The 20163-nt window shown below is 41.4% G+C and overlaps 1 protein-coding gene across 3 annotated transcripts in view; it reads right to left on the minus strand.

The window, feature by feature from the left end:
- Positions 1–20163, minus strand: part of PRKN (parkin RBR E3 ubiquitin protein ligase) — a 640350-nt gene that overhangs the window by 77148 nt on the left and 543039 nt on the right. For all 3 annotated transcript variants that reach the window (XM_081187931.1, XM_081187932.1, XM_081187930.1), the window contains 2 exons: positions 12580–12641; positions 6082–6231 (listed from right to left, as the gene is read on the minus strand). In XM_081187931.1, the coding sequence (XP_081044057.1) occupies positions 6082–6231; positions 12580–12641 (212 nt within the window). The remainder of the gene's footprint in view (positions 1–6081; positions 6232–12579; positions 12642–20163) is intronic.

The following is a 20163-nucleotide window of genomic DNA, read 5'->3' on the forward strand; positions in this document are numbered from 1 at the left end:
AAGGTTCTTCACATATTTACAACTCATACACAGGAATAAAATTAATGGAGGGCATCTCTGCATAGCACAAGTTTCATTAGATTATCAGAATTAGGATTATGCTGAAGACTCCAAACTATATGTTTGAAATAAATTCAAGCAATCAGCCATCTAACTGTGAACCTGCTGGGCTGCAAATGGACATGACTGAGGCAATTACCAGGATCTGCACAGACTTCAGGCAGGCCTTACTGCCCAGTCGAAAAAACAAGGTCCAGAGTGTGGCCTGCCCTGTGGGTTGGGCCAGTGACATGTTGGGAAAGCCCCATGGTTCTCATGGCGGCCATGAAGTCCTGAGCCACCCCAGAGTCAGCTGCCTCAGAATGGTTGTTGAAGTCTCCCAGAACCAGAAGACTGGGAGTCCTCAACACCACCTCTGAGACCAGCTTTGTCAGCTGAGGCAGGGAGACTGCTGGGCAGCGAGGTGCTAGTAGTACAGGGCAGCAGGGATCCTGCTACAAGTGTTTGTCCTCAAACGTACAGAGTCCAGTGGAGAGAGGCATAGTGATGAGATGGATGATGGGGTAGGCAAAACTAGCAGACATATCTCTGCTCTCCCTCACAGCGGCATAGTGCCTGAAATGGGCCAGTATTTCATGAAGAACCAGGTTTTAGGGCCTAGTTTCTTTCATTTAGGACTCCCACATACATTTGTGTTTAAGGCCGCACTAGTGGATCACAATTGCTTAATTGGTGCCATTTGGGGACTTTCTGTCTGATTATGAGCTGCTATAATCTTATTATATCTGAATGCACTGTAAAACTGTCTTATGGGTCATTTCAAAAGATTAAGTGACAGCCAAGGAGGTCGCTCTTTGTGTTTGTCTTATCAAAAGTTTAAGCAAACACAAACTATAAATCCTGGGTCAATAGGCTCACTCTAATCCTCCAAGGTGCTACTGGAAGGATATTTTTTTTTTGTTTCGACTACGGCAGACCAACACGGGTAGCAACCTGTAACTAGATCTAATCCTCCTCTTTATCTTGTATTTCCACCTTTTTCCATTTCTTAAATAGCTCTCGCATACAGTGATATCGTAAGATGAATGCAAAGCACTCTTTGTGAAATGCCTTTTGTGTGATGCACTAGAGAAGTTTAGTTAGATTTCAATGTATTTCTTTTATATTTATTATTAGCAATATTCATCATTCAGACCATGTGCCTTATTCCTGCTCACATGTGAAACGTTTGTAGATGATTGCTCAGATCAGGCTGTTCTATAATTGGGATCCTGTCGTTGGTCTCTGTCACTCCCAGTCAGTCCACAGCCTCAGCTGATTGCATTAATGTTTCATTTTCTGTGACTCAGTGATGCACCTCTTTGTTCAAAGCAAAAGCTCACTACTTTTGTCCTCAATTATGTTAATTTTTAGATTCATCTTGATTTGCCTTATCTGTTTTCAGATGCAGTCAGTTGAAAATGATACACTGTCAGTGGGAGAGTAGAAAATGCCCCTTTATGCCCAGGAAAGATTCTCTGAGAATTTGAGCATTTTTATAATAATATGAAGTGTTCAACCCCAGCATTTCTGTTCACTTCCTCTGACTGACATCTTTCACATGAAGAGAAGGAGCACATGCCCACAGGTAGTTTTTTTTTGTTAATGGCATTCTCTTTGATATTGCAATTTAACCCACTGAAAATTTCTCTCACCTGGCCATATGGCTTAGCTAGCCTTCCTTCCCACCATGTTGTCTCTAGTGCTTCAAAAGCCCTAAGATCCTTGAAGACCTCACCGGGAAGAGGAATGCTTGCTTCTCTAGATAGCTTCAGGTGCTATGCATCTTTAGACAGTACCTGAAGTCAGCAAGGGGACAACCTTTCTGAGAAGACTCTGCAACCCCAGCCAGTGATCTCTAATTTAAGAGCTGGGTGCTATCAGCAAAACAAGATTAGAAAGCTTATAAAAAATTGAAAGACGGATCACACTACAAAAATATGGCAGGGCATCGGACTTCAGCTTTAGCTGCATTTCTGGTCCCAATTCCATGCCTTCATCCTGAAATGTATTTTCCCTCTGCCATTAATTAATTCTTGGTTGTAGCTTTCTTTAAATACAAAGAGAAAAGAAAAAAAACAAACAAACCAAAAAACACACACAAAAAACCACAGCCAGCTACAGCCTCTGGCTGTGGAACTAGTTCTTTGTCACACTGTTCCTGACAGTGTGTGCAAAGGCTGCGCACACACACACACACACACACACACACACACACAGCCTCCGCCTCCAAAGGACGTTCACTGTATCCTGCATTATGCCTGGATCACCCTCTTTCCTGTAGCCAACTATTTCTAACTGCCCAGTATTTCTTTTTGCAGTGCTTCCAGTAAGCAAATGTATCAGTAATATATTATGGGTAAGCGATACAGAATTACTTATGTTACTATTACATCTTTGAACCTAGGAACTTAAATATCCATATGCACTATACATACATGTATGTGGATGGGCTTAAAGGATTCTCACTATTTTTTATACATCAGATTTCACCAGTCTGGTTTCCAGATTATTTGGACTAAACTCCCATCAGATCCAGACAGCTTGGGACATGTTTGAAGCTTTATTTTCAACTTCTACAGATTCCATTCCATTCTGTCTACATCTTACCCATACTGGTGGAAAAACACTGCTAGGAATAGCTACAAATCTTGGTGCAGTTGACAGGTATAGGTAAAATTATCTGTTTTTTACTTATTTTAAATCCAAATAGAGAAACAGACATGCATTCAGCATCTAAACTGTGTTTTGCCATTTCTCAGAAGGAGAATAATTAATATGACCTACACTCTTAATAATGGAAATGTGGTTTCAGACTGCTATACGTTGTCAGATCTGACATCTGAATTTTACACCTGCCACTGGATTAGTTGGTTGCAGTACAGCACGGCACATATACTGGAGATAATAATAATGTCATTTGGCAGTGGTATGGCATGTTAATTGCATTGCACTATGGTGAAGTGAGGGCGACATTAAGGCTTATCAACACTCGCCCATGTTGAAGGCTCTAGTGTTTTCTTACAGATCACTGCAAACCATGTTAGACATTACCAGAAAAGAGTATTTCAGTTATCCTAGAGAAGCATGTCATATTTTAGCAATGAAACAACTTGCTTAGAAAGAGAAGCATAATGTGTCAACAAGATGGAATTCCACTTTCTACAGGCTAGAGTGCCCACTCAGTAGAAGAAAGCTATACATGATTACTGCCTAGAGCCTGTGGCATAATGCAAGCAACTCAGCATTTAGCAATAATGGAAAATGTCTGTCTCATTTTCATTCCCCTTGAAAAAAAAAGTCGCAACATGATGTCCTGAAACAATTCTGCTGTGAGCCAGCTCTTTAATCTCAGCAATGTCCTCCAATGTTACCTTGCCCATAATAATATATTTATAGCACATTTTCTTAAGAGTGCAAGTTGGAACAAAATGAATAAGGGGTAGAGAATCCACAGCACAAGGAAAGAGAAATCTCTTTGATTTTACTACTTGAGAATTGATATCCTTGTTATTTCCGCTTTAAAGACTTATAAATGGACTAAGGAATTCTTTCCTCACGCTTAAACATACTTAAACATTAGCATTACCCCACAGATGATGCTGATGATGGTACTATTACTATGAACAACAACAACACGAACAACAACAACAACGAGCTGGGATGGATGAGCTAACTGTTAGGTGGATTGGTAACTGGGTTACTTTTGAAAATTGCTTTTATTCTCTAGTTATGGTAAGTATTGTAAGCAGATTTGGAGCAAGATTCGAGAAATGGGCCAACAAATGAATTGAACAGTCTCATTATTGGGATGGATCAATGCATTTCCAGGCAATGTCAATTTTGCATGTGTTCATTCACAAGTCAAATCCATTCTAACGTTAATCTGCACTTAAATACGTATTTTTACTACAAAGTATGTACAAAACCAATTTTTATCCCAACATATACATGCATTTTATCCTAAAACGTGCATTCTTAATGAATTCAGGTAATTTTCTGATTCAAGAAATATATCACAAGTTCAGAGAAGCATGAAATCTAAAGGATAATTATGTATTCATCAGCACATTTGTCCAGGAGACGTGGATCAGATCAGTTTGCTTTTGGAATTCACAAAAATAGAATCACTGTGCATAGAAATATACCTAGATATTGTGTTGGATGCTGACTGCATACAATCCAGAGATGCAATTTTCTCTTATTGCATTGCAGCAGCAGCACCTGCCAGCATCAAGAACACTCCGCAGGTCTCCAAGAATCTTATTCAATCTCTTGTTTTACACTTTCATTCCATAGCAACAAATTAAAATTAGTACTGTGAATACTGATAGGGGCGTGAGCTACACATGTACCTGATAAAATAGCATTTGTAATAGGCAGACCATGTATTCTTCCTTGATACTCAGGCCTAACCTTATCAGGAATGGAACTTCTTCCCCTTTGAACAGTAAACATCCTTTTGATATACTGTATAGCAAGCAATATGCTAGTCTAGTACAAAACAAGACAAAGGTGCTTTATTTATTGAGCTCTCATGAGCCTTGATTACTCCAGCTTTTTCAGCAGTCAGGCTAGGTGGCACAGAGTGTAACAGCTTCCATATTTTCTTGCTGGTTTCCCATGTTAAAGACGTCAGGGCTTTACATCTCAGCTATGAAAGCGAGAAAGATTGGTCTGATGAATAGCAATGAAGGCAGAAGAACAATGCGTAATGGTAATCCCTTGGGAAATCAAATTATTGTTTTTATGAGTGAAAATAAAAAGGATTAGCCAACAGCAAAGCCAGGAAATCACTCTCAGGTATGCGGCATGCAAAATATATATTTTCAAAACTAAATCTGAGTCCAAATGAACCTTATAGAGGATACACATTGTCTAATATCATTTTCCTAAATATATATTCAGCAGCTCCACAAGGGTAACGGGTAACACAATGGGGGGGTCACTTAAATAGGGCTATCATACATCCCTTACAACAAAGAACATTATATTAGGAATATGTTTGTTATCCCTGAACACAACACCTGTGTCTAATGGCTCAGTTTGAACTCTAAGGTAAACTGTGGCTTAGCACAAAAGCAGAGAGATTGTGGCTGCTTCGCTTCTCCTAGAGTTCTGCTGCAGAGGGCAAAGCCATGGTTTGTCTCCTTCAGCTTTACCTTGTTCCCAAGCAGGGAATATGAGATGAGTATGTTTGGAATTTCCCACCATTTAAAAGTGACATGCCACACATACAAAGGTTTGCTTATGATAAAAACCTTGACATGCTCGTTTTCCATGAACAGAGACTCTGATGCAACCCCACCCATCCTGAAGTGGCTGGATCACCTCCCCCCTCTAAATGCTTGGGTTAGGTTTAAGATGTTGGTGGCTCCTGAGATCCAGAGCCAAAAGCAGCTATCTAAAGGGTCTGCTGCATAGCCCCATTGTTCTTACTTGATGAATGGAGGGTGCTGCTGTCTGACAGAGCTATTGCTAATGAAACAAGGGAAGAGGCAGAGGCAATCTCTCTGTTTGGTTTGGACAACATTTATTTAAAACGAGCTTTCATTTGGCACTGTCATGTTATCTGCATTATTCTTCATCGATCTGCTCAAAACACACGGCATCGTTTTACTTACTTGACTCTTTCGCACCCTGCCCCTCCCCAGACCTGTTTAAATAGAGTGCTGCTTATAACAAATCCTTTGGCTCCAGAACCTTTACCGTTTTGCTGACTGCTGGGAGTTTTAAAGAGAGTCAAAGCTCTTGGCTTGTCATTTGCACAGCCCCACTCTTCACTGTAACTACTTAGATCAGCAACTTCACAAACCAATTAAAGCAAAGCATTCTGGGACAGACATACTCTACATGACAAAGTGGTCATTTCTGCGCTGCAGCAGTGAATTATTATTATTATTTATTGGGATCTGCTCATTCTGCCACGAAGAGCAGCTCAGAGTCACCAGTGAGACAGAGAAATTCAGATACCCCCCTCCACCCCTCCTCTACTTCACAACCTTAACTGATAGTCATAGAACTATTGGGAATTTTTCTTACCCCACAGCCCATTCCATTGCTTGGCTCACAAACTATCTTTCTGACTTCTGGTTCAGGAAGCAGACCGGCTCCACATCCTGGGGTAGGACATAGGACGCCACCCATCTGCAGAACACACTCTTCTGCACCATAGCACTGGTAACGGTTGTACTGCAAAGGAGAAAAAAAATATATGTGCTGCTTTATCAGCATTTAAACATTTTGAACATACCTTCCACTAATTTATCCAGGTAACCAGGTGCTGAAAAACCACCTTGCTGCATATGAGTGGTAAAGAGTTTCTGAGCCCATCACAAGTAGGATTTGGAGTTCAGAGATATCCCTTTTTGCCTCTTTCCTGCTAGCTGTGCAGTTTCTGTTTCTGCAGCATTCCAGAAGCTTTTGCTTCTTTCTTAGATGAACCATTGCTTGCTGCAGGCTCTGTTCACACATGAGAAGTCAAACCATGGCTTACTGCAAACACACAAAAGCGCAGGCTCCCACAGTTCCCTGATGCTGTGTTCCTTCTCAGTTCTTTTAGCTCAGCGGCACTGCATGGAAACCAAGCCAAAGTGTGTTGTCTGAACATAGGATCATTGTGAAGCTCTTTCCTCTGTTACTAATACCTGTAATCAAAGTTTAGCTTACTGCGCTGTGCAAACTGGGACATGTAGTCCAAACCTGGAAAAACTGTGGTTAATCTTAACTATGGTTAGCTGAAACTACCCAGCTCTGACCCATAGTTTATGAAGCTGGTTTATTTCAACTAACCACAGTTTTGGGTTCAGATGACATGCTAAGCTACAGTTAATCTAAAGTGAAAGTAGAAGCTTCTGATTCCCTCTTTATGGCCACAGCGAAGCAGAAGAGGGAGCTCATAGTTTAGAATTATATCAGAACACAGCCATACTATTCCTCTTGAACAGAAAGGCTGATAATCACAGCTACCCCAGCTCTGCAATGCCTCCCATGCTTTGACAGAGCAGAAAGGGTATGGTTAAAGGTGGGGAGATAGTGTAAGTCTATCTCAAACACATCTGAAAGTCTGCGCCACACATGCTGCAGCTAAAGAGCTGCCAAAATTTCTGTTATCATTCTGCACCCGAAGTAAAAAGCTTCCAGTGTGATATAAAGGGCATTGCTGTTTTGTTTTTTTAATTTTCATGTAAAAACAATACTTTAAAAAATAATCAATTCTGCTTTTGTAAGTTATAAGCAAGAAAATTGATTTACTGGGTTTGATTTGGAGGGAAAGTTGTATTTTGTCAGGGAATTTGACGTTTTCTACTGGCTCAGTATAGAAATCATGCCAAATCATTAAACTATTATTGCACTGTCAAGATTTTTTTAAAAAAATTGTGCTACCCAAGGCAACTAAACAGGTGCATCTGAAAAGAGAAGATCCTGCTAAATGCATTCACAGGTTTTACTCTCAAGTGACCAAGCTGTCTCCTGCCTTTGAATCTGAAGTATGTTTTTAAGGTACAGTGGTACCTCGGGTTACAGATGCTTCAGGTTACAGACTATGCTAACCTAGAAATAGTACCTCGGGTTAAGAACTTTGCTTCAGGATGAGAACAGAAATCATGCTCCGGCGGTGCGGCAGCAGCAGGAGGCCCCATTAGCTAAAGTGGTACCTCAGGTTAAGAACAGTTTCAGGTTAAGAACAGACCTCCGGAACAAATTAAGTTCTTAACCCGAGGTACCACTGTACCTCTTTTTCATTTTGGTCCCTTTTAATTCCTCCCTGCCCCCGCCCAAATATTATGTAGTCTTGTCTGACCCAGCGTATCACTGTAAGAAACAGCTGTACTGTTGTGAAATAAGCTACTTTCAAACGGGTTGAATAATTCACGCTTTCAATCATACCTCCTTGCCTTAAAGGGGCATTAAATAATAATTTTTGAGACTGAATGTTCAAAAACAGTCCCATGTAAGCATGCACAGCATGGCAGTTGTTTTTTGTTTGTTTGTTTGTTTGTTTATCATCATCATCATTCCCCCTTTTCCTCCGGTGGGATTCAAGGTGGCTTACAAATCAAAATAAGAACTGCTGAAAACAGAGACAGGAAATTATTTACAATTGGCACATAACAGTAACAGTGGTACAGCTTTGTTAGCAACATAATTATACATAGACACATACATCCTAATCTAGTATCTCTTAGGTTGTTCTCCAAAAGAGGCGGGCAGGTCAGCCCCTATCTGCTTGGGTTCCGACAGCCTTATATAATAATAATAATAATAATAATAATAATAATAATAATAATAATAATAATAATAATAATAATAATTTATTTATACCCCTCCCATCTGTCAGGGTTTCCCCAGCCACTCTGGGTGGCTCCCAACCGAATATTAAAAACACAATACAGCATTAAACATTTAAAACATCCCTAAACAGGGCTGCCTTCAGATGTCTTTTAAAAGTAAGGTAATTGCTTATTGCCTTGACATCTTATGGGAGGGCATTCCACAGGGCAGGCGCCACTACCAAGAAGGTCCTCTGCCTGGTTCCCTGTACCCTCACTTCTTGGAGTGAGGGAACAGTCAGAAGGCCCTCAGAGCTGGACCTCAGTGTCCGTGCTGAACGATGGGGGTGGAGATGCTCCTTGAAAGGGAGGATGGCATTTTGGAATTCCCACATTATAAAAATAAATAAATTATGCAACTGAAAAAAAAATCAGGAGGAAGATTCCACCCCATCTCATTCTTTGTTGTGCTTATCTTGTACTTGCAGGAGTTGTGTTTTTGTTTTAATGCAAGGGAGCTTGTAAAATTGTAGCACACCCACCCACCTGTAGTTGAAAATAGTACATTCCATTCACCACCTCTACATACAACCACATTATTTCCAACTTATTATGCTGCATGTGCAGATCAGGATTTAAATAAAGCAGGGAGGTGTAGACTGAACTGACCATAATTCCCAAATTGGAAAGAAGGGGAGAAACTGGAAAAGATCTCTAGATCCTACTCCCTATATATTCAAATAATCAGAAGCAAGACACCGTATTTTTCGCCCCATAGGACGCACCTAGTTTTTTGGGGGGGAAATAAAGGGAAAAAAATTTCCCTTTATTTCCCCCCCAAAGGCAGGTCCGGGAAACAGAACCAGGTCGAGGAACAGCGGGATGGCAGCGCTGCGCCTCCCTGCTGTCCCCCGAGCTTGTGGGGCTGGCCGATGTCTGCCCCGCACGAGGGGCGCTCTGCATCAGGGCGCCCCTCGCGCCGAGCAGCAGGCTGCTATCCGCAGCGTGGGGAGCCTTACTGGGAACTCCGGCAAGGCTCCCGTGCTGCGGATGTCTGCCTGGCGCGGGCGGCGCTCTGCTTCAGGGTGCCCCGCCCGCTGGGCGGCAGGCTGCTATCCGCAGCCTAGACATCCCTGCCGGACCTCCCGTAGGGCTGCCTAGGCTGCGGATGTGTTCCTGAAGCCTGGAGAGCGAGAGGGGTCGGTGCGCACCGACCCCTCTCGCTCTCCAAGCTTCAGCAAAAGCCTGCATTCGCCCCATAGGACGCACCCAGATTTCCCCTTCATTTTTGGAGGGGAAAAAGTGCGTCCTATAGGGCGAAAAATACGGTACAGTACTTACAAAACGGAAGCAACACAGTCATATCTGTTGCAGCACTTTCACTTTCCCTACACTTCTCTGAGTTAACCCATTGACAAACCAATAGGGTAGAAAAGCTCAAAATTCAAAATACCATAAAGCTCGCACACCTGCAAGGATTCCTGAAAGGTCTTCATTTATAAGCTTGAACTTTCAAAAACCCTCTCTTAAAGAGTGAAAGATATATTTGAGAAATTGTTTGCTGCATATTTTGTTGGTCCAGATGAATCACTGGCAGTGCAATATCTAAAGTATGCCCCACACAGATCAATTGGATTTACCACCATGAAAGTGTGTGTTGAATTGAAGCCTCAATGTTGAAAACTACTCTTTTGTAAAATAAGTTAAGTGGGACAGGCTTTTACTCACTGTAAACATAACTGGAGCAAATTGGAATATTTTAGTAAAAAGATAATTTTGCTAAAAAGGATCATGGGAACATTTCCTACATTTTTTATTTATACAACTCACTAAGAATATTTAAATCATATCTGCACAAAGCTTTGAGAATATATTCTGCCTTTATTGTTCACAAAAAGGAGATCCAAAGTCATTAAGTCCACTCAAAGGAACCAGATAAAGGAAGGAAAAAGAATGGAAAAGGAGTTTGGATATCAGTAACAGCACATCTTACAAAGAATGGCATATCTCAAAGGCAAGAAAAACACATTTATTGCTCTTCTCCAAAAACATGGTGTCACTGTCCCAAATTATTTCAAGATGTAATCTGGATGATAATAAGGACCCCCATGCCCATAATGAAAGAAAACTCTCAAATATAGTTCAGGAGTAGTGAACCTTTTTTGAGCCAAGAGCTACATTACCCCTCTGGAAAGGCGCTGTGAGTCACCTAGTAGTGGATGGGGCCAGTCTCCCACCACAGAAACACACAATCTCTCCCTCCCTCTTTCCTTCCCACCCTCTCTCTAACACACACAAACACACACTCACTCCTGAAAATTGAAGCACATCTTTAATTCCTCATAATACCACACAACTTCACTTTCCATTTTCTCCATAGACTTTAAGAAAAAAGTTGGGCTCTCCAACATCCTTTATTTGTTCTGACTGTACAAAAGGCAAATGTAGCTCAGTAATCCTAGCAGAATTAACACAAATAAGGTCAAATCACAGTTGAACTTTGAGTCCTGCCTTACAGCTATTTAAGGCCTCAAACTTCAAAATGCAATTGCATGCTGAAGCTTGCAAGCATGCAATCGCCAAACAAATGACTACTTTTTGCATATTTGCAAAAACACACATTACCTCTGGGCTGAGACCTTTCCCCCACATACTTTATTCTTCTTTTATCAGGTATTCCCGCAGAGGAAAGAGGTACAACTATGCACAACATAAAAGTCCCTTCTCCTAACAACTGCTCCCCACTGAACAGCTGGTGGTTGGAAGGAAGCCCAGGGGCCAGATGAAATAGCATATACTGTACTCTGATACTAATAATGTTCAGTGACCAAATACCTCATCCAAGAAATCATTATCATCATGTGGGATAGTTTCTGCCTCACCTTTTGCATGCATGCAAGGCTTCAGCTGAGCAAGCACCTTCAGCAAGTCCCTTGGTTATGAACTCATTCACTTGGGAAGAACTTAGAAGCACGTTGCAAGCTTTGTTCTCCCCCAGGTTAGTCCACTTTCTTTCTTTTGGAAGAATGTAGATTCAAGAGCAGGGGCTACCACTGGCTTCCTGCTCCCAAAATACCACCTTGTAAATCTTCCCAACTAGGAGATACACACAACCTGTTTTCCTTCATGTTTGGTTCCTGACATAGGAACTTCCTGCCAAAGGACACACAGCTTTTGTGTGTCAGGCAGGGCAGTTAAGGATGGCTGTTACTTTCCTCCCCTGGGGTTTGCTCTTAATTCGAGAGTACCTGTTCATGGGTTTTTTTTTCCCTTGAAAACTATTTTTGGAACCTCCTTCTGAATCTTTCTGCCGACTGGATGGACACGTGTTTAAAGCCCCATTTTTGTGACCCCTGATGTATTGGGTGTAAAATATTTTACTTCTTTATAAAGCAAAGAATATGTGATTTAGTTTTGGCTAAGTCTTTTGTGGGGAACACATGTTAAAAGGTGGATGTGAGTGGATACAATTTAGGCCTCTCTGTCCAGGTTTTTAAACCCCTTGAGGCAACCAGATGTTGTGCAGTCATTCTGCAAAAGGAAGACAAAGGGATCAGTTAGATTTCCTAACATCTCTCCCCAAATCTCTCTCTTAATGCATAGATGCTATTCTTAATCATAAATTTAAGATGGGTATGCATTCTGCAAGCCCAAGCCTGAAAAAAGCAGTTCAGTTCCTTCCAAATGTAGACTGATTTTATAAAGGCATTCAAAGGGTACAGAATCTGCCCACTGTAGTTCTCAATTTTTAAAAAGGAAAATGCATGTGTGTATCTCACTTAATCAGCCTTTGCTGTGACTTGGCCTGAAAGCTGACCTATAGTGAGGGCAGTAACCAGATTTTCAAAAACGGCAGAAATACAATCCTAATCCAAGCATAAGGAGATCACACCAAGCAAGAATATGTCTTCAGTTTAAGCAGACCTCATTCTCCTCTTTGCCTGTCTGCTATTTTACACTGCCTGTTTACTGCAGCAGCCCAGAGTTGAAAAACTGTGGCAGATAGCAGATGTACCAATTAATAACCTGTCAAGGCTGATGGATAGAATGAAAAAAAGCCTCTTACAGACAAACATATATACTGTGTGTGTGTGTGTGTGTGTGTGTGTGTGTGTGTGTGTGTGTGAGTTTGCGTGTGCCCCATTCCAATTTCAGGGCGCAGAGAGGGTCATGAGACACATGGTGCTTCCCCAGAGAGAGACGAAGCTGTCTCATTAGCGTCTATCTTTCATGACACCATGACGCTGCCTTTCAGATGTTAACTCACCTGCTCCTCGCCCAGAATTCTGAAGTGATGCAGCTCTTTAATCAAGGAATCTGGACAGCCAGCTGCAGTAAAAGAACACAGAGAAATACAGCTTAGAACTTATTTTCATGGGCTCTGGGAGTGTGATATACTGCGAGGAGACACAGAGATGTAGCATCAGAGATGGATACCCAGCTTAAGTAGCATCGTAAAATGTTATTGAAAACTGGAGTAGATATACAGTATTAGCCGACAATCCTGCTATACCATATTTCAGAACTTGCTAGGAATGCTTTGAAGGATTGTAGTCTTCATCTTTATAGTCTGGCCTTCTCTCCGTGGTATGATGAGAAAGCAAGAGATTAGCAAGGGAAAACTTTCTGTAGGGTATTATCTTTTTTAACAACAACAACAACAACCAGCAACAACGCGGCTTATGAATGAGAGGGACTCAGGTATAAACATTATGGGAGCTTTGAGATGGTTAAGCTTGTCACTACCAACAAGGGTTTATCTTTAATAAGAAAATTCATTTGTCTTTTTTTTATTCACATCTGCTAGAGTCGGGTGAATGGGGATGGCATTTGGCATTTGGCAACCCCTGGAAACACCCTTTTTCATCTCATGGGGCTGCTGCTTGTGGAAAGACCACGTGCATTCGTAGGGCCAGTGCCACACTTGGAGGCCCTTGGCATGGTCCCAACCCAACCAGGGCCCGCCTTGTGGTGGCTGCGGTATGGCGTGGCATGCATTCTCTGCTCCTGCTGCTGCTTTGGCAATGGTGGTGTCATTTGCTGCCCTCCATAGCGTCACCAAGCACACGCCAGCAGTTAACAGGCAGCAGCACTGTTAAATGGGGGCTAAGCTTGACTCCCATCTATGGTGGCCACACCCCATCTCACTACCCAAAATGCAATGCCCAGGGCACTACATTTTGACTGACTAATAATGGTAGGGGGCCGCCATGGATGAGTGCTAAGCTTGGCTCCCCTTAAAAAGTGCCCCACCACTGAAAAGCATCTGGGGGCCTGAAGGGCAGGGCAGGGAATGGTGCCATCAGTGCCATGGGCACCCATAACCAGTGTCCAACAATATATTATCTACACACACACAAACATAATTTCTTTCCTGAAAAAAATCAAGTGACCTATTTTACAGAGTGATAGCTCTCCCGGATTTGGGGGAATGGTTTACTCTCAGATTATAAATTTTGAAGGAAGTGTTAAAGATGTAACCATTCTGGAAAGTTAAAAGAACACATTGTCATGAAATACTCTGCTTTTTCCAGGCAGAGTCCACATTTAAAGTTCTGTTTTCAAGTGCCCTTACCTCCTGCCCAGTTTTTCCCATGAAAATTTGCTCTTTAAAGCTCAATCTGAGCAAACATTAATCTCCAGAAAACCCAAATTGACCTTTGTTCCAATTCAGCTTTTAAGAGCAAGTTTTCACAGGGAAAGCTTGGGACAAAACAACAAAACATTCAAACATTAAACCACACATCTTTGCTTGGAAAGAGTAGGGCAAGAGGTTCAATGTTATACCAACTAAAGGTTAAATAAAAACCCTTTTGTTTCATGATGAACCAAGAATGCCAAAGCTTAAGAAGGAAAATCTGCAGCCCTAGCACTCACATCCATTTTGCATAGACTGCACTAATGGTTAATTACCAGTCTTTCACATACGGTAAATCTCTCTCTCTCTCTCTCTCTCTCTCTCTCTCTCTCTCTCTCTCTCTATCTCATAGCCTCAATATAGCAACTCTCTTATATTCTCCCTGTAAAGTATAACTTTACAAAAGGAGCCTGAGCTACAAAGGAAAATACTCAAATATACATAGTCAATAAAAAGAAAACTTGGTGGAACCAAAGGAAATGAGAAAGGGGAAAGAAGTGGATAAGTGTCTTTAAATAATAGCTAAACAATTGTGTTATCCACACTTATGCTTCCTCCACTCTTTCTAGAGCTTTCTCTAGAAAACAGGCTCTCTAAAGCTCAGTTGCTGCAAACAGCAATCCATGGGTAACCTAAATTGATGTTTGCTCCGATTGAGTGCTAAAGAGTGAGTTTTCGTGGGGAAAACTCCAGGGCAAAAAGTCAACAATGCTCAGACACAAAGCTTTTAAGCATGGACCTGTGCTTGAAAAGAACAGGGCAAAAGCTAAGTGTGGGTAAGATCTCAGATTAGGTAGATCAAGAGACTAGAAAACATCAGTAAAAAGCTTTATTTTTTCTCCACTGCAGATGATATGATCCCAACAAGATGAATTCTACCTAGATTTTCATTAGTGAAATAACTTATGCAAGGTTTTGTAGACTGTTACTGCATCAAAAAGATAACCAAAACAATTCCTGTAGTTTTACAGGAACTATTAATTCTGTGTTTTGCCCTTGATTTTTTATAACATGTTTTTCAGTGGGCTATGAAGCTATTAGGTGTGTCTAGTAGTGACATGACCAAGGATACTCTATGACCCTGGCTCCAGAATCCAAAAACCAAAAGTCTCTAAAAGTCCCACAACCTTGGCAGAAATCTATGCAGTCATAAGTTCTGTTAAAGCCCTACTGTTTCAGCAATTCTCTGGGATGAGGGAAGGACTGTTAAAAACTCTTTATCTCTCATGTATAGTTACACCCACAGGTACTTACTGCACATATAATGAATGAAAATAGCAGGCTGTGCAGATGACTAACAAATCATAGAGTGAAACCAAATAGACTTTTGTTTTTCTGGATCCTTTATTCCATCTAAATAATATATTTTCCTTTAAGATAAAATATATACTTTCCCATGCATTAATGCCATCATTATATTATCGCCATAACAATATAGGAATTTACATATAAATACATCCTTTCATGCTGATCAGGATAAAAAAGAAATTCATGGCTGTTTAGTAGCCCCCCCCCCCCCCGACTAGCAAGAAATCCCAGAAATAGTGAAATTGCAGATTCTAAAAACAACCAAACCCAATACTGGTTGATTCTTCTTTTTTAATTTTAAGAGATACCAGCTTTGGGATTTACACAGAAATTAACTCGAATTTTTTAGCAATGAGATGATTTATATAAAGCACACAAATAATGATTTGCAATGGAAACAAAGCTGGAAATATTGTGTTGACATCACAATACCCTAATAAATACTGATTCAATCCTCCAGTCATTTTCAGATCTCTAAACTGTTGAAACTAATTAGAATACTGATGTAAATGAAAGACCTTCATCGTTCTTGAGTCCGATCCAGTGCAGAAGAATTGTACCTCCATGACACTCTAATTACTCTTGAGGTGTCAGGCAGTGTCAGACAGCGATGCCTAAAGATAGAGACTTCATTGTACGAAAGTTAATTAAATGCTTTGAGGTTTGTAGCAACCGTCTTGCTTCCACCATGTGAAAAACAAGAAGTTGGCTGAAGGGATCAGCTCACACATAGATAGAAACCTTATTGCTGATGGACAGCAGAAAGACAATGATAGTACTATTTTTTATGATATTGCATTGTGTGAACTAAGCCCCAAAGTGATGCCTTTGTCTATAAAATGAGGCTTAGAAATGTTTAAGGGAGTACGTAAATTCAATGCAAGGGAAGGAATTCAATGCTGTACTGATTGTTCCATCAGGAAAAGCATTTCTGCTTGCCAGACAGAACAACCCTTCCCTCATGCCCCTGTGTGCTGTTAGGAACATTCTCTGACCGCTGACCGCCTAGCCAATTTTGGAAGAGGCAAGTGGAAAGCCTTGTTGCACAGTCAGAAGTCCTTACACAGACTTCTGATGATGGGACTCATTAGTTGAATCCCACCCTTGGTATCTCCAAGTTGAACTAGGAGAGACCCAGGTTTGAAAAAGCCAGAAGAGTCATTGCCATTCAGAGAAAACAGTACTGAGACAGACAGACTATTGACTCTGACTCAGTGCAAGTCAGTTTTCTGTGTTCCGAACGGCACATTCCAGGTACACTAGGAGTGTCTCTCAAGCAGAAAACAGGAGCCAACCAAGACGGAAACAGAAGTGCCTGAACAGCTGAATTCAAAGAGTTTGCATTCAGGTGCATTTCCTTCTCCTAGAGCTCCCCCTTTGTATTTCATATTTAAAGGAACAATTCTAACACTTCCCAGGGAGTAGCAGCACTGAACAGAACAGAAAACCATCCCTGCATCTAAAGCTGTGCCATTGGATATACATGCAGTGAAATGGGTGATATCCTCATTGTGTTATCCCAGTGATTGCCAAACTTGGCCCTCCCGTTCTTTTGGGACTACAATCCCCATCATCCCTGACCACTGGTTCTGTTAGCTAGTGATGATGGGAGTTGTAGTCCCAAAAATATACAAGTCATGCAAGTCTTTCCATGGCACATTATTGCACCAAACAGAAGCAGCTTCTATCCCACTGTGTGTATTAATGCACAAAGCCTTCAGACTGAAATCATCAGCAAACCTAGGGAATAAGGCTCATTGGACACCATGAAACTTACTTTTTAGTAAACGTGCACAGGGTTATTCTAATAAGCAAATTGTTCTCATAATTTTGACAGCATTTAAGTAATTCCAAGAGTTTTGGAGTCCTTGTAGGTTCCCTTCCATGAACATTATTCCTGTGGAGTAAGTCTGTATCACGCCCATTGTGTTGATGGGTATTTTGAGACTTGCCCAAAGCCTCCCAGTGTTCCCATGATGCATTTTTTTTTAAAAAAAACCCAGTATCCTAGGCTCAAATCTGCAACTCAAAGCTCAGGTCCTGCTTGTCACTTTCCCCAAGGCATCTGAAAAGAGAATGTGTGAGTACACAACGCTGGACTGGAAGGTCCTTTGGTTTGATCCAGCAGGGCTTGTGTCTCGGAAGCTACTGGTCTATGCTGGCTCTCCACTTTCTAGGAGGCCAACCTAAAAGTCTCTTAGGAAAGATTTGTGGCAACTTGATTTTAACTGTCCTGTCTCTTCACAGCTTACACATCACAAGCAAAAGGAGTGCAATTTGTGCACACATCTAATGTGCTTGCACAGGAACTGCCAAGAGAGCCTCGCAAGAGACTGGAAGAGATAAAACAAATGACATGAAATGCATTACTGGCAATGTACACAGTGTGTCAGCTGCAATGGGGAAAATTCTGCTGGACTGATTATCTGCAACTCTGGCCTCCGCGAGCAGAAGCGCTTTTCATTTTAATGCATGCTTTAAAGCTAAATTACTCAAAGTAAATGAACCGCTATAGCTATTTGCTTCAAACATACTTCCTGGCTAATCTTTATGGCAGAAAATAGCAGCAGGGGGGAAAAAGTCTGCATTCTAGAGAGATATTTTTTTAAAAAATCTATACACGTATTCAAAGCACAGGGCTTTATTGTAATCTCAGTTTTGGCCAAATTAAAGGAATTTTATGGTGCCAGGAGCTGTTACTTTTGACAATTTAATTGATATTTTAAAACTCTGCTGTATGATAGACTATCCAAATAAGCTCAGGGCAGAGATGTTTCCAAAACCAATTCCAAGCCTGTCTAGTAAGATTGGTAGTGCAAGATTTTTAGATTAGCTACTAGGGGCCACTTGTCACTTTACATGCTAAACCTGACTACTGCACATACAGTGGTGTTTTGAATAGTGCTTCCCACAACAAAGTAGTATAGTAAAGTGGAGATGATGTTTTTAAGCACCCATGTAGACACATTGGGGACCATAAAGTATGAAGCTACCATGATACTCCTTTTCTCAAGTTGTGGGACTGATGTCTAATTTTGGAGTAAAATGTGGTGAATTATTTGTGGATTTAATAGACTTAGCTTCTGAAAAAGGCAAGGCAATGAGAAACAACAGGTATCTCACTTTTGAAAATCTTGGCCAATTCATGATTATATGTTTGAGAAAACCCCACCTTTTTGTGCTTAGAAATCTATGGAAACAGGATATAACAAATTTTAATTTAACCATCTCACAAGCTGAATGGGACTGGATGTTTGAGAACATCCCAGCAGCATTTTTAAGTGCTGATCTAAAAGAAAGAGATAAGTTCATATTTCATTGGTACCTAGCTGAAAAAAATTATAGACAAGACATGCAGTGCTGGAGATGCAAAACAACCAACCAACAACAACAACAACAACAAAAACAACCCAAAGGCAGATTTTATGCATATGAAAATAAAATAATTTTGGACCACAATTCTGAATATAATACAGGAAATGTGACCTTACTGACAACAGCAAAACTTTGTATGGAAACTCTTAACCTACCCTGCAGCAGCAGTAGAATGGCTGGAGAAAATGGGGGAGATTGCTTTGTTGAGAAAGCTGACATATAATAGTAAAGCACTGAAAACCTTGATTCATGACTCAGAAGGTCCTGAGAACAAGTAGTATTCAAGCAAATGGGAGCATACTCTGAACCTAGAGGAAGGGAAACTAATGATAAACTCATGGAGTACTTATTCCTCAAAAGTTACACTGAGTTATTGTTGCCTTCAATCTTTGTAATACTATGATCACTTCCTAATGTGGCAGTGGGGACTTTTCAACCCGAGGGCCATATTCCTTGTGAGCACCTCTCCAGGATCCACATCCCAGGGGTGGTTAAGTGGGTAAGGACAGGGATAAAAGTGCACACAGGAGTAAACACAACTCTGGCCTTTGTAGAGTAGGCTACGTTGTGGTTCGAGGACCCGACCACCGCGAAGTGAAATGAAGACACAAGGACACGTGATATAAGGTTGATGGGCTAGAAAAGGCCACAACTTTATTGATTACAGCAATGAAAAGGGCATTGGATCGCGAAACAAGTGGGTTTATTCACCAGGGGTTCATCACCTGTTGATGCTAATCCAACTATAGGCTCACCCCAGATGTCACCGAGGGTCGTGCCATGGCCTCCCGCCAAGCAGGCATCGGACGGAATACACGACCCCCAGATTCCTTTAACGGAATACCCCTAAAATTGAAGGCATAGGCGATGGCCACACCTAGCACTTCGGGCCACACCAAAGTCAGTGGTTTCTACAATCATGTTGTATCTCTCCATCCTCCAAGCAAGAGGCATGGCCACATTTTAAGGACACATTCCAGCCAGATACAAGCACCCAAGAAGGGTACAGAGCAGAGCTGGTGATGGGTTTGGCTTAGGGAAAGTCCTAAGACAGCAAAGGCAAACTCGGCCCTTCAGATGTTTTGGGACTACAACTCCTATCATCCCTAACTAACAGGACCAGTAGTCAGGGATGATGGGAGTTGTAGCCCCAAAACATCTGGAGGGGCGAGTTTGCCTATGCCTGTCCTAAGAGCTAGACAGAGAATTCTGGAGGGCCACCTTAGTCACTGGGCCTGAGGTTTCCCACCCCGTTCTAATGGATAGGACCTGTGCAACTATTAGATTTTGTTGGACTACAACTTCCATCATTGGACATGTTGATTGTGGTTGATGGGAAATGTAGCCTAACAATATCTGGAGAGTACCACATTGGCTACCTTTGACTTTAGCCCTTCTTTGCTGCCTGGAAGCCACCATAGAGCTTCTGTTACTGCAGGTGACTTCTGGACCACTTCTCTTCTGCTCAGCATTCTGCTCTCTGACTGTTGACACTGCTAGACAGCTCCTCACCTTTCTCTGATAGGAATA

Source organism: Podarcis bocagei (assembly GCF_964188305.1).
Source record: "Podarcis bocagei genome assembly, chromosome: 3".
Lineage (NCBI taxonomy): Eukaryota > Metazoa > Chordata > Lepidosauria > Squamata > Lacertidae > Podarcis > Podarcis bocagei.